This window comes from Protopterus annectens, chromosome 9.part0 (genome assembly GCF_019279795.1).
Source record: "Protopterus annectens isolate FY-2018-M chromosome 9.part0, PAN1.0, whole genome shotgun sequence".
Classification (NCBI taxonomy): Eukaryota; Metazoa; Chordata; order Ceratodontiformes; family Protopteridae; genus Protopterus; species Protopterus annectens.
This window is the reverse complement of record NC_056743.1, coordinates 849,412,328-849,427,460: the sequence shown is the minus strand read 5'-3', so window position 1 is coordinate 849,427,460 and position 15,133 is coordinate 849,412,328. Positions and strand designations below refer to the sequence as shown.

At 40.1% G+C, this 15,133-nt stretch overlaps 1 protein-coding gene across 6 annotated transcripts in view; it reads left to right on the top strand.

Moving 5' to 3' along the window:
• Nucleotides 1–15,133, top strand: part of RGL2 (ral guanine nucleotide dissociation stimulator like 2) — a 791,449-nt gene that overhangs the window by 209,566 nt on the left and 566,750 nt on the right. For 2 of the 6 annotated variants that reach the window (XM_044083541.1, XM_044083536.1), the window contains exon 1: nucleotides 13,829–14,718. The exons of 3 other annotated variants lie outside the window; for them this stretch is intronic. In XM_044083541.1, coding sequence (XP_043939476.1) covers nucleotides 14,587–14,718 — 132 coding nt within the window. In that variant the 5' untranslated portion in view covers nucleotides 13,829–14,586. Of the gene's footprint in view, nucleotides 1–11,707; nucleotides 11,777–13,828; nucleotides 14,719–15,133 lie in introns of those variants that run through there. One more of the 6 variants, XM_044083539.1, reaches the window with a different exon arrangement.

Below are 15,133 nucleotides of genomic sequence, written 5' to 3'. Positions count from 1 at the left end.
AGTTAAAGGCCACCAAAATTAAGAAAATTAGTAGGGACAGGTTCGCTTATGACAACGGAAAAGCGTTCCCCAATCCACCGGGATCGCAGACTTCTATTGTAGACACTAAGATAAATGACCCAGAAACACTGGACTCATTTATTCACGATCAGGACAATAGCCTTGATTGTGATACATACAACTCCACTAATAAACAAAATATGAATAAGAACACTTGGGCTGGTAGGTTAAGAAATGGACGACAAGGTTATTATAATCGAGGGCAACATAGTGACCAACATGTACAAGAAGGAACTAACCACCAGTACCAGGACAATTCGAACTTGGGGGCGATTCCCAAAAGACACTTTGCCAACAATTATAATTCCAATAACCAGCAAAACCAACAGCAAAAAAACAAATATGGTCCATTTACCAAACCGAAGAGATAGACCAAGGAGTAAATAAACCTGCAGTTATTAAGAACAAGGCAGGGGACTTTTTGGTCTATAACTTTTCATGTGTGGACATTGAACCTTCTTTGGTAGAACTGTTTTCTAGAGGACTTACGTTTGTCCCTAGTAACCGAATGGACCTAGTACAATCTATAAAGGACCTTAAATTATTTGTAAGAAAACTGAACCTTAGTATATTATTGGGTGAGTCACCAGCCTTACAGGAGCCTCTTAAAGTAGTTAGTGAATATAACCCTGTATTACATCCTACTCTGTCTAGTTTTGAACAAATAATGGAACTTGATTTGCGTAGTTTACATAACACCTCACAGAATGGTATTTATAAGAAACCAAAATACTCTAAGAACATAAGTGAAGATGAAAAATCAGCACTGGCCACTTTTAAAACACTTAACATCAGAGCTATTAAACCAGATAAAGGTGGAGGGCTTACCTTATTTGATAACTACGACTATGTGGACAGAGTAGAAAAAATACTAGCTAATGATACATACAAAGAAGTATCTATTAATGAGGTGAATACTGCCCATAGAATGATTAAAGGCTATTATAGTGACCTGTTTATGGATGGTTATATTGATATACACATGTACCAGTACATTACTATTAACTGGCCCAAAATTCCAGTTATGTTTGCAACACCCAAAATACACAAAAACATTTTAGATCCACCGTTTAGACCATTAATAGACGGGCGAAATTCAATTACATATGGATCAGCTAAACTAGTGGACAATATACTCAAAAAATACTTAGTAACTGAAGGTCAAGTATGCAAAGATTCATGGTCTTTTTTGAAGAATCTTGATAATATCACATATAGGGAAGACCATAATTTTGTCACCATTGACGTTATAGATTTATATACGTCAATTCCCCATTTGGAAGCAATAGAATGGGTTAACCTTTTTTTACTTAAAAAAGGAGCTCCAGCTAATGAAATCTTTGCAGTTACCACCTTACTTGACATAATCTTGACAAATAATTTTTTCACATTCAATGACAAACTATATTTGCAAAAACGAGGCGTTGCAATGGGTTCACCTTGCGGGGCCAGTTTGGCAAATACAGTTATGGCTTATTGGGAAGACCAATACTTATTTAAAAATGCCGAATGGGCTCCCTACATTAAGTATTATACTCGTTTCCTCGACGATATTTTCATCTTATTTGGAGGAGACACAAGTATAGGGGTTAAATTCCTACATTATCTTAACAACACTACGGAATTTTTTAGATTCACATCCAACTTTCAGAATCACTCTATTGATTATTTGGATGTGAACTTATCAAAAGACTACGTTAATAAACAATATTTTTCCAAGATACATAGGAAAACAACTTTTTGTAACTCGTACCTCCATTACACTAGCCTTCATCCAACTAGTCAAAAGAAAGGTATTGTGAAAGGTCAGCTAATTCGAGCAGCTCGAATGACTACATACCTTAGTGATTTCGAGCTTGAATGCAACCTTCTTACAGACTTCTTTTGTGAAAGAGGCTATCCTTGTGACTTTGTTGATGAGATAGTCCAGGAAGTGAGGTACAAAAGAATTAACGGTACTATATTACCCATTCTTAACCAGACCAGTGATAGAGGAGTTGAAGTAACCTTTAAGGCAAATCAGGACACCTTATTAGAAGAAGTAGACATGGAGGTAAAAACAACGGAACCTTATAAAGCTTTTAAACTTAGTTTTATAACTACATATAGTCTAGAAAGTGATATTATTAAAAAATTATTTAAAATTGGAACTTGATTCAGCAAGACAGGAGTATTTCTTGCAAATTAAGTGAACTTCCTATAACAGTATACAGGAGAGGGAACAACTTGAAAAGTATTTTAGAAGGTAATCATACAAAAAACTTTAGTAGGAAGAAAGGTATGACTATATGTGAAAGTTGTAACATGTGTAAACATATGACCAGTGGAGAACAGATAAATATTAATAATGTTAAACATCAAGTGAAATATAGAATGAATTGTCACTCTAAACTTATAGTGTATGTGGCTTCCTGTACAATATGTACAGCCTTCTATATTGGAAAAACTGAGAGGCACTTTAAGGAAAGAGTATACGAACACACATATGCTATACAAAATGGAAAAACAGACAATGCGCCAAACATACTCTAGCAAACCCAGGCCACAATTTTAAATTTATGGCAATAGACCAGATACAGACTAGTATTAGAGGTGGCCCTTACAACTTGCTACTAGAGGAAAGGGAACTTTTGGCAATGGCATACAAACGCATTTGTCTACCCAGGCTTAAACGACCACTGTAATATTAGTTGTCTACTTAAACTAAGGAGTTTGAACAGGAAATAACAACTTAATACCTTTACTTCAACTTTAGCATGGTCATGCTTCCCTACTTAATAGGTTCCTTTAAATTACTATAATAACTAAGTATTAGGTCTGTCACTATTCCATCATGACGACATACCTCAAAATACTAGACCGTGTTTAGTGGTTATTAATATAATACATTATGAAACAGTTTTTGCTTGTAAGAATGCTTACATGTATTTTTGTTGACTTTGCTTAAAGTCAGTTGACAACCTAAGATGATTAGATACTATACTGAAAATACATACTTACATATAGCAAAACAAGTGGAATTAATGTAGAACCACATTTTTTATACATACTCCTGTGTATTGTACAGTGACCTCGTATAATACTTTCTAGGATACTTTTGAGGCTAATTTGAATAAGGAATATATTTTAATACTTAACATACACTTAATATATATTACATATTTACAAACATATTTACATACTTAGTTATAAGTTAATAATATAGGGTATAGTAGTTAATAATAGCAGTTAACAATATTAGTGTTTATTGGAACTGTAAAATTTTGTGTGGCTATTACACTATTTGAACAGAATTACAGTTACTAATATTACAATTTGATTTTTAGAACTGTTAATGTAGGAGCAGAACCCTTTGTTTCGAGAGATAAATATTATTGTAGGAGCGGATCTGTTTTTGCCGATAACTGTTTGGCTTTTTAGCTGTGTATATATTTATATACATATACACAATTATATATGTAGCTAGTAGGTTTTTGCGAGTTGGTGCAGTTTTTAATAGTTTTTAACAGTCTTTTCTACATTTTTTTACAGTTTTTCTTTCTTTTTATGTAGAAAAATATACACTGATTAGAAGATGTTTTCTCTGAAAGTATATTTTTAAAGTACATTTTTTAAAAAAAAAAAACAGCTTCAATAGAGATGTTGAATTGTTTCATTTACTTACTGTTGATGTAACTCCATCACTTTAACCCACAATTGATGTATTAAACATGTGGGTTTTTGGTGAAGGGAGTATAAATTGCTAATTAGGTGGGTGTGTAATTGTCTGAAGAAGTTGCTCACATTGCGAGCAACGAAAAGCGCTTTACATCTATTCGAAATAAATCCTTTTGCCTGCAGTTTGTGTTTCGTTGGACAATCCTTTTGTTCGTGGTTTGTCTTTTAACTTGGTTTGCTACATTCTGTAACTGTCCATCAACGCTGACATGTTACATAGTATCATTCGCTGGGTTACTGCCTTGCAGTATTATTTGTATGTATACCTTCTTTATATTGGTCCACTGACTCTACGGTGAGCCCCACCAGAATCAAAAATGGGACCTTATTGTCCCAGAAGACCAATCACATTTATCAAGACTGGACTGCTAGATAAAAATATATTAATAAATATTTAAGAAGTAATTTCGACTGTGTTCTGGGACACTAAAATAACAATTCTGCAGTTAAAATACAATGCTGATGTTTAACAATTAAAATATGGAAGAGAGAGTTTCTACTTACAAATAGACTGGTACATTCCCCTGTCACCTACAAACCCAGATAACATCTTTAGTGTAGCCATAGTTTTTTACACTCATGCCTTCATATTGTTGCCAACCCCCCTCACCCCACCATCACCGCACCTCTTGTTAAAGAAATGTACACGTCTCTCCCATTGTTGCTTCGGTCACACTTAACAAATACATGTATTATTTGCAGCTGCTGCTGCCCCCCCCCCCCAAACCATGAAAAGTACAGTTTTGTACCTACCATAAATGTAGATGTCCAATAGGTATGCATCTGCAGTCATAACATATGGGTTGTCCTGCCTCAGGCAGCCCTTCGGTCGGCCGGATTCCAAAGTCTGGGTCTGGCCTCGGCTGATGTCGCACTTTCCCCGACATCAGAGCGTCTGGGGTATAAAAGCATCAGCCGACGCCATTTTCCTCAGTTTTTCTTGCCCCAGATGCCAGGTGCCCTCTAGGAAGGCTAAATTTGGATAAATGCTGAAAAGTTCCAAACATTTGCAAAATTATATACATGTATAAACAAACAAATACACCATAATAGATTCCCCCAGCTAGCTAAAAGAGGGGTAAGTACCCTAGGAATACCACAGAGGGGTAGGAGGGAGGGTAATCCTGACTGCAGATACATACCTATTGGACATCTACATTTATGGTAGGTACAAAACTGTACTATGTCCTTCAAGGATGCATCTGCAGTCATAACATTTGGGTAGAATACCATAGCCAATCTGGGGGAGGAGGTACTAAGAAAAAGATGGTGTAGTTAAGATCCCCTGCAGGACTGCAGTAGCAAAACCTGCTCTGGATCTGGAGTATAAAGATAGATTGTAATGCTTGGCAAATGTATGCACGGAGCTCCAAGTAGCAGCTTCTAAAATGTCCTTGGTAGCCACTCCTCGTAGGAAGGCTGTAGTGGTGGCCGTGGCCCTTGTGGAATGAGGCCTGATGTTTTCAGGAACTGTCTTTCCATGAAAGGAATAGCAAAATCGAATGCAATTTCCTATCCATTTTGAAATTGTCTGTTTGGAAATTGCTTTTCCTTGCACCCCAGTAGCATATGCTACAAAAAGTTGGTCAGTTTTTCTGCTAGTTTTTGTTCTGTCCAAGTAGTAGCGTAGTTGTCTGTGTATATCCAGGGTGTGCAAAAGTTTTTCCCCTTTATTCTGTGGATTAGGGAAAAATGTAGGTAGGTGAATAGCTTGGTTCAAGGATACCCTAGATACCACCTTTGGCATAAAAGTAGGATTGGTTCTTAGTGAAACTCTGTCCTGGTGGAAAATAAGAAATGGATGCACTGCCACTAATGCTTGTAACTCAGATACTCTTCTTGCTGAAGTGATTGCCAGAAGGAATGCAGTCTTCCAAGACAGAAACTGTAGATCTACTGATGCTGCTGGTTCAAAAGGAGGAAGTGTCAGTTTCTCCAGCACAAAGTTGAGATCCCAAGCAGGTAGAGGGGGTCTTCTTGGAGGTTTAACATTTTTGATCCCTCTCAGAAATTGTCTGAGGAGAGGGTGCGAGAAGATAGGTGGATCCACATTATATTCTGCTGAAATTGCTGAAGCATGAATCTTAATGGAAGAATAGGACAGGCCATTGTGGAACAATTCTGCTAAGTATTCTAGGATATGTGTTATGTTTGCCACTGTGACATCTGAGTCTTTTGATGTGCTCCAAATGAGAAATCTCTTCCATTTAGCTGAGTATGTCTTCCTTGTGGAAGGCCTGTGAGCCTCCAAGATAATGTCCTTCACCCTCTGAGATAAAACAGGTGGATTTGGATTTAAGGAATTTTCCAGGCAGTTAGCTGCAATATTTTCAAGTTGGGATGCAGGGTCTTGAAATTGTTCTGCGTCAGAAGAAGAGGCCATAGGGGGAGAGGCCATGATTTTGCCTGAGACATGCTTCTCAATAATGGATACCAGTGTTGCCTTGGCCAGTCTGGAGCTATTAGTATCACTCTTGGCTGTTCCTCCCTGATCTTCAGTAGAACCTTGCACATCAATGGGAGAGGTGGGAAGGCATATACTGTTAGGGCTTTCCAGCTGAAAGACAGAGAGTCCACCCTCCAAGCTTGTGGGTGGTATGTCCTTGAGCAGAATGTATTCAGTTGATGGTTGAGTGGGGAGGCGAACAGATCTATCTCCGGCATTCCCCATGTCTTTGCTATGAGTTGGAAGACGTCCGGGTGCAGCATCCATTCGTGTGCATCCATGGTAGTTCTGCTTAAGCTGTCTGCCAGTGTATTTTCTTTCCCTGGCACGAATTGGGACTGTAGTTGGATATTGAGATTCAGGCATAGTTCCCACAGATTCATAGCCATCCGGCATAGTGGGTAAGAGTGTGTACCTCCCTGCTTGTTTATGTACCACATGACCGTGGTGTTGTCTGTCCTTATTAACAGGTGTCCTGGTTGGAGGAAGGGTTTGAATGCCTCGATTGCATGCTTCACTGCCAGCATTTCCTTTTGGTTTATGTGCATGCTTAGCTGTCCTTGAGGCCATAGGCCTTGGATACATATGCCCTCCATGTGTGCACCCCATCCTCGGTCTGAGGTGTCCGTGGTGATGGTCTGCCTTGGCTTTGGTTTGTTGAAAGGCAACCCTCTGTTGGACTGGCAGGCCTGAGCCCACCACAGGAATTCCTTTTGAAGGCATGGAATGATTGGTATCATAGTTTCTAAACTGTGACTGTGTTGAGACCATACACTCCTTAGGTACCATTGTAATTTCCTCATATGCAGCCTGGCATGTGGTATCAGAATTATGCAGGATGCCATGTAACCCAGGGCCTGCAGGATTTTCCTTGCAGTAAGCTGAGTTTGTCTTGCCAGCATCATGAAGTAATCTGGAAGTTGTTTTTGTTTTTCTTCTGTGAGAAAGGCCATTTGGGTGGTTGTGTCCAGATCTGCACCCAAAAAGGTTATCCTTTGGGATGGTACTAGTCTTGACTTTTGGATGTTGACTGCATATCCCAAGGTCTGTAGTAGGTGTATGGCATAGGCCAAGTCATTTATCAAATTTCCCTTGTTGTCCGCTTGTATTAGGCAGTCGTCCAGGTATGGGTAAATTTGAATTCCCTGTAGTCTGCAATGTGCAATTACTGATGCCAGGCATTTTGTGAATACTCTGGGCGCAGTAGATAAGCCAAAGGGCAATGCTGAGAATTGATAATGCTCTGATCCTGCAAGAAATCTGAGGTGTCTTCTGCAACTTGGTCGAATAGGGACATGCAGGTATGCCTCCTTGAGATCTAGAGTCACCAGCCAAGACTCCTTGCCCAACATGGGAAGAAGTTGCTGTAGGGTCAGCATTTTGAATTTTGGCACAATGAGATAAGTGTTCAGTGCGGACAGGTCGAGAATAGGCCTCCATTGATTTTCTTTTCTTGGTACAAGGAATAGTCTGGAGTAAAATCCTTGGCCTTGTTCTGAACATGGTACCTTCTCTATGGCTTTCATCTGAAGTAAATTGTTGATCTGTGTTAAAGCCTCTGCCCTCTGATTTGGTGGAAGGTTTGGCATTCCGCTTCTTTTTGGCAAAGTGTGGAAGTGGAACCTGTATCCTTTGTCTATTATCTGCAGTGTCCATGTATCCTTTGTAATATAATGCCAGTTTTTTGAGAATAAAGCCAGCTTTCCGCCCAAGGGTGCTTCCAGTTGTTCCCTGGTAGGCGGAATCAGAGTTAAGTCATTGAGCCTGTCCTGGTGTAGTGGTTGTTGTTGTTGCTGTTGCACTACTTCTCTGGTTGGCAGGCTGCCACTGACGGCCTCTGTAGGAGCCCTTAGATTGATCTCTGCCTCTAGGGCGCCTGTTCCTGCCTCTCTGGGCTCTGTCCGAGTCTGGAAAGGATCAATTCTTAGTAGGCCAGTTTCTGCTGAATCTCGGTGGTTGTACTTGCAGGAAATCTTTAACTGTTTGCACAGATTTTGCCTTTTCTTCAACCTTTTTTAAGATCTCCTGAGCAGAGGAGCCAAATAAATTTTGTTTCTCCATTGGAGCATCCAGGAGTTTAGCTTTGACATGGTCTGGCAAAGATTGTTCCTTCAGCCAGGCATGCCTACGAATAACTGCTCCAGTCATAGCTGATCTAAATGAAGCCTCCAGTGCATCATAGCCACATTTTAAGAAGTGATTACTAACCTGTTGTGAATTGTGTACCAAATCCTGAAGGGATTTACGGTCTAGGGGTTCAGGAGAAAAAAGTTTCTTATTCAGTTCATCTAACAAATACTCTTGGTACTGTATCATATGAAATTGACAATTTAATGCCCTGACAGAAAGAGTTGCAGAAGTATACACCTTCTTTCCCCATCTCTCTAAAGCTCTAGACTCTCTTTCAGAGGGTAGAGGATTTTTGGCAGTAGCGGCTGCAACCCCTTTAGGGCCCTGAGAAATAGTTTCTGGGTCTGCAGAATGTGCTTTACACACTTGGAAATGAGAATCCGGGACCCTGTAGTATCTGTCAGGTTTGGCAGGGACCGGAGGAAGAGTATCAGGGGCTGTACTGACATCATTGTACATATCATCAATTACATTCAGAACAGGAGGTATAGCTAAGGGCCTATGTTGAGGCAAATGCAAAAAGGTCCTTAATCTTTTTCTAGAATCAGAGAAATCCTGACCTTGCCATTGAAAATGCTCTCTCATGGAGTGTAGAGTCTCACCAAAGGAAAACTCTTCAGGAGGGGAGGCCGAAGGGATAGATTCCTCAGCATCTGAATCCTCATAAGGCGAGTAAGCCCCTTCCTGGTGGTCTGACAACTCAGACCCATCCGTGGAATCATCTGAAGAGTGTGGGTCAGAGGGGTCAGTCCTGGGCCTTTTGTCTGGAGGAGGGTGAGAGGCCCTGTCTGGGTGAGGTTGTGAACCCCTAATTAAGGAAATAAGGTCCTCAGCAAGGCTGAGGATCTGAGAACTAGAGGAAGGCCTCTGGGAGGTAGTTTTGGTAGGCAAAGCTTTAGAAAGTTTGGCAGCTTTAGCCCTTGAAAAAGCCTTAATGGACATGGAAGCAGGGGGCCTAGCTGCCCCACGTGCAGGAGTAGAAATGTCCAAAGGTATGGCGTTGGACATTTCCTGAACACTGGTTTCGGTAGGAAGTTCTGTAGCCGACTCAGCTGGGGCCTCCCGGGCCTCGGTGGTCGGATGTATGGTTTCGGAAGAAAGAATCTCCGAGGACTCGGTTTCGGCCGAAACCGAGACACTCACGGTAGGCCTAGCCGTGGTTTCAGCCGAAACCGCGGGCCGCGAGTGTCGGTCCTTTTCCTTGCATTTTTTTACCATATGCGAAGTCGGAGTCTCCGACGGCATTTTATAAGCAAAAGCGGCTCCAAAAAATTCCTCTGCAAACTCCGACCGACGTCTAAGAGTTCGTCGGTTGAAGGAAGCACAGGCTAAACAGGTCGATACGTCGTGGTCTGGGCCTAAGCAAGGAAGGCAGTAGGAATAGAAATCCTTATGAGGTATTTGTTTCCCACAAGTTAAACAATTATTTACTTTGTCTGACATCGGCTGAGGCAAGAAAGAGTCCCCAACGGGGTACTTAGCTTTTTTCAAAGTCTTCGGTAACTGAATTCACTGGATCTGACCGACCGGCACTTGCGAACAGCTTCTGCTTCGGGCACCGCGCAGCAAGAAAGACTGAGGAAAATGGCGTCGGCTGATGCTTTTATACCCCAGACGCTCTGATGTCGGGGAAAGTGCGACATCAGCCGAAGCCAGACCCAGACTTTGGAATCCGGCCGACCGAAGGGCTGCCTGAGGCAGGACAACCCATATGTTATGACTGCAGATGCATCCTTGAAGGACATCATTTTTTTCAAGTCAGCAATCCAATCTGTAAGGAGATGTGTACAAATCAATGTAGTAGGCATTATGTTACAAAACTGCAGGTGCAATGTGTCAGAGATGCTCAGAAAATGTATTTACTTGAGCATACAAAATACTCTCCGCTACTGCGTTGGTAAAACTCATTTCAGAGTTAACTATGGAGAGATGTCTCACCTTCTCTTTCTTACTTACTTACAGTTATCAGGTTAGAATTATCCCCACTTTTAGGTACAAACATGGAAATGCTCATGTGCAAACACAGCAGTCGTTATCCCTCATTTATATACACAGTGTTTGTAAATTTCTCCATAAACATTAAGAGATGATTATTTTTCCCACTTAGAGATGAAAAAGCAGAAGCACTCGTGTATTAATATTGGGACGAAGGTTTCCCCTTTTTCTGACTGAAATACCTTCTCTATCAACAAGTTATAGCAAATAAAGATATATCTGTTACACATCATGTAATTCACAGTAATGTTTTAGAGCAATGACAAATAAGGAATGCTGAGTGAACCTGTTTTATTAACAGACCCTACAAACAGAAGAGCTGGAGTTCCTCTCATATACAGATGTAGGGATGAAAGACTGTCAGCTGACCCGCAAGGGTTAATGCTGCTTGTTACTATTGAACTTCTAGGTCCATTTTCTTCACTCTCCCCTTGCACATTGTGTGACTCGGTGTGTCAGTTATAGTTAGACCAAAACTCCTAACACCTTTCCTGAAGACAGGAAAAGGCATTTCTATCTAATGGGTCTCTGCATGTTAAAAAATAAATGCATACATCTGCCCCCATGTAAACACGGGATGATAGCTCATCTACTTACAAATACAGACATGGAGGAGTAAGAGGACAAATGGAACACTAAAACATATTACATAATGCTAACCTCTGACTTTCTCCTAACATTACCCTAACTTTATTTTGGCAGGAGGTTCCAGTACACAAGTATAAGGATTTATATTCCCCATTGTCAGTTAAAGACATACATATGAATGTCTGCTACCTTCAAAGCTAAAAGTGATATCTCCTTAAAAAAGAAAAGGAGATCTTTTCTCATCTGTGTGAATTTCTACTCAGCTGGAAAGTAAACATTCCTGTAAATCCCTGACTGTTTCTGAAGGCCTATACCAGTTCTCTGGCTTTCCATCATCTTCGAACCAACAACCCACTGTTCAGTAATGGACAAATTGTAGTTAACAAACTCCAAGCACAGCAACTGTTTTATGCAACTTTTTAACTAGCATAGTATAGCGGGAGACCAGTCTAATGTTTATTTCACTGTAGAAGTTTTTCCATAGAAGAAATGGTCTCTTTCGCAATCTTTTATTTTATCTGTGACTGGGATCTGAGTGCTTCTGCCTAAGGACAAGACAATTTTCTGTTTATTTTGTGAGATATATTATACACCACAAGCATATGATTAATGTGTAATCACTGTGTTCAGTTTATCTGGCTTTCGTAAACACTACATTTACCAGACAAACACACATCCTTGCTGATCCTGGGAGGCTGCGTCATGCAGGGATAGTTTTGTCCATCCAGGTACTGACAATTAACAGAGGTTGTACTAGTTTGTACACACACAAGTCTGAACACATATATGAATTTGCTGTCAAGGCAGATCAAGCGCAGACACCCAGCTACTGGGAAATATGTAAGTAATGTTTTCAGCATCTTATGGCATTATAGAACATCGTGCATAGAATGCTCTTTCAGTAACTGGACAACAGTTATTCTTTTTTAAAGTGTGCATAACACAGACTTTTTGAGCTTTACTTTTGTTCTAATGATCATGATTTCCATTGCTTGAAGAATAATTGTCTGGTTAACAGCAAGGCACCCTTCATTGCTCTGTACTCATTAGCTGTCAAAAGTATGACATCTTGCATATTCAGTTAATATGCCACTAGATGGTGCATTGTGTTCAAAGTAAAAATTCAGTGATGATGCACATGATCTTGTAGCTTTAATTTTCCGTTTCCTTTTCAAGAAGCTGTCCTGTGTGCTAAGCAGCTCACACTTGCTGTTGTTGATGCTGCCTGCTGTACAGATCGGCTTCTAAGCTATTAAAGGTGTTTATATCTATTTCCAATGTATAACAAGGGTTGCAGTTCAACTGGTTGACCACAGTGTTTCTACTTGCAAGTGGGTAGTAATATATTCTGTATATCAAATAGAAAAGTATATTTCTATAACTTTTGTGATTGATCCATAGTGCATATGTAGCAATTGTTTGTGATGAAGCTGGTAATTTTTATGACTAACTATGAAGTCATTGAGATTTGTTCAGTTTTGTGAAGATCAGCTATAGTTGTAGTTGACATATGAAGGTAAAAAATTAGCACTAGTTATATTTATGCACGTTATTTTATTTATGTTGTATTTTGTTCAGAATTATGTCACATTCTGAATGTAAAACCATTTTACTGGGAGACCTGGGAAGTAAATCCAAGGTTTTGCACAGCTATATAGACAAACAGAAATAGTAACACCTAAACAGAAGGCATTGTCCCATTACAATTTATTGATTAAAGTGAAAAACTAACAGCTTAAACTAAAAAAAAACTAAAAAAAAATGATTTAATTGCAAAAAATTATTCTTGTAAATAATTGCGTTAAGATATGTCAGTAATTGACAGCTTTGAGAAAGCCATCTTATACTACATGTTGAGCATTGAAACCAGTTCTGTAGAATTCCTATTAGTACCAGGTGGACTGAGAAAGGGTACTGTACATAAAAGGTAGAGGTAAAGGCGAAAAAATGATGAAAAGGCAATAAGTCAGGAAGGAAGGAATGGGCAAAATTATGGGTAATTGTTAAAAATCCCTGTACTGAGGGCAGGTATAGAAGATGTCAGTGGAATAAGGTCCTCATTTTACAGGTACAGCATTGGGACTGTCAGGTACTTGTATGTGTGATTAAATACCACACCCAAGCAGAGGACTCTTAGGATTCTTTGATCACATTTGTGTTCCTTCTAAAATATGACACCTAAATGATGATGTCATAAAAGCATTATTCATGTCCTCTGTGTTAGGCTATGATGAAAACATGTGTAACATGAGTAGAGTGCTTCATAATCAAATTATAGGACACACATTTTAGTTTCTACTCTTTCAGTGTTAATGTACAATTTAATGTGGGTTTCTATGTAGCTAAATATGTGATCCATCCAAAGCTGTCACATATCAAAATATTTTGTAAAGTGAAACCAAAACCATGAGGCTTAGTGCTGTTGCTCTCAATACTTGTTCAAGTAATATATCGATCATGTACATTGAGTGCATATATAGCAAGGTTAGTAAATTATATAACTTTCTCGTCTGAAAGAATGAAGGTGTTTGAGTTGCTAAGGGGTGTGTAACAAAAACAAAGGTAAAAAAGGGAGGGGGAGGGGGAGAGAGAGAGAGAGAGAGAGAAAGAGACCATGAACTGTGCTGATCTCAGCTCCAGCTATGTCAGCCACATCATTATTATGCAAAAACAAAAGCCTGATTTGCACAAAGTTTTGTGCTCATTCAAGTCCCCTGCATGCTATCTATTTTAAGGAAAGCCTGAGATGCAGCTGTCATGACTTTACTTCCCCTTGAGGTTTCTGCTTCTCCTTCTCTCTCTTGTGCTCTCACCCGAGACTTGTTTTAACTGACTTTGCTTGCCTCGTTATTGCCACACCGTAGGTGGGTGGGGAAGCAGTTAACACATGCTGTGTTTGATTCTTTTGCGTGTGCAGCACAGAAGTGCAGCTGTCAGATCGTTTCATACATTGCTGGTTAATTTAACAGCATAACACATGCGCTGATTTGAAGACTAATTCCCTGAGTTCTGGAGCTTCAGAAGATGTAAAACTTGTTAAGTCTTCTGAGAACACCAAGGCACAGTCAAAGAGAGAACTACATACAGTCGCAGAAAGAAGAGGCAGCAACACTGCATGGAGCCACAAGTTAGGAAATGGACAGGGTTATGCAACAGCTTCAGAATCCTGCGCTGTCTAGTTGTGTGAATGTTGGGTGTATGTTTGTCCAAGTATATCTGTGTAAGAATGTGTGCCCATATGCAGAGAGGGAGTGTATATCTGTGTCTGTATGTTTGTTTAAGATCGGAGAGCAGTGTACAGATTACAAAAGGAATCAGTGAAACTGTCTAAGGTCAGACAGGTTTTCCAGCTACACTGCAGTTCACATAGTATACAGACCTTGCAGGTATCATTCCACAACTGAATGGATTCAGCCGTTCCACTTTGCTGACTCAGCAGAGGCTGTCTGCTGCAGAACTCCTGGCTGGGCAGCAGTGGAGCACTGAATTATGCACCCACTTCACACAAAGGCTATGTTCAGCCCTGTGTCTCCAGATCATTTCTCAACAGCAACTAAAACAGTGTGGACATCCTTGCTGATTGGCCCAGACCTTTCTTTGCTGGAGGGTTGGATTAACGGGGCAGTAAGTCTAGGTACTGAACACTGGCTATGAAGACAGTTTGGTACTGTGAACTACAGCCTACAAGCACTGAATGCAGCAAGAAGCAATGGGCTGTCCGAAGAGAAGAAGATGTGGCAGGCAGTCAAGCAACCACCACCTGGTACTGCAACCCCTGTCGTGTGAGTATTAGTGCCAGTTTTTTACAAATTGTAATAGACTTTATGTGGGGGAGGGGAACAGACTGGGTTCAATCAATGTTTTCCCAAGAGTCTGTCACTTCCCTCATTAGTTGTTTGCATTTGTAATGAAAAATGAATTGTTATGAAACAGAATCTTTTTATGTAGCACACAGGTCTTCTAAAGCAAGTCGATCTTATATGGGATATATGAACCCTCCACAAAGCAGTCTGTATGATTTGTAGACTCAACATGCATTTCTTTCTTATCTGTGCCTGTCATCTGTACTACGACAGCTGTGTCCTCCCAATTTTCTAAGACAGACTGCATATGAACTACTTCTACATGAAGATATAGGTTCTTTTTTCTCCCAACAGTCTGAACTCTCTTCTAAACCTTATTAGTCTCATGTCATGC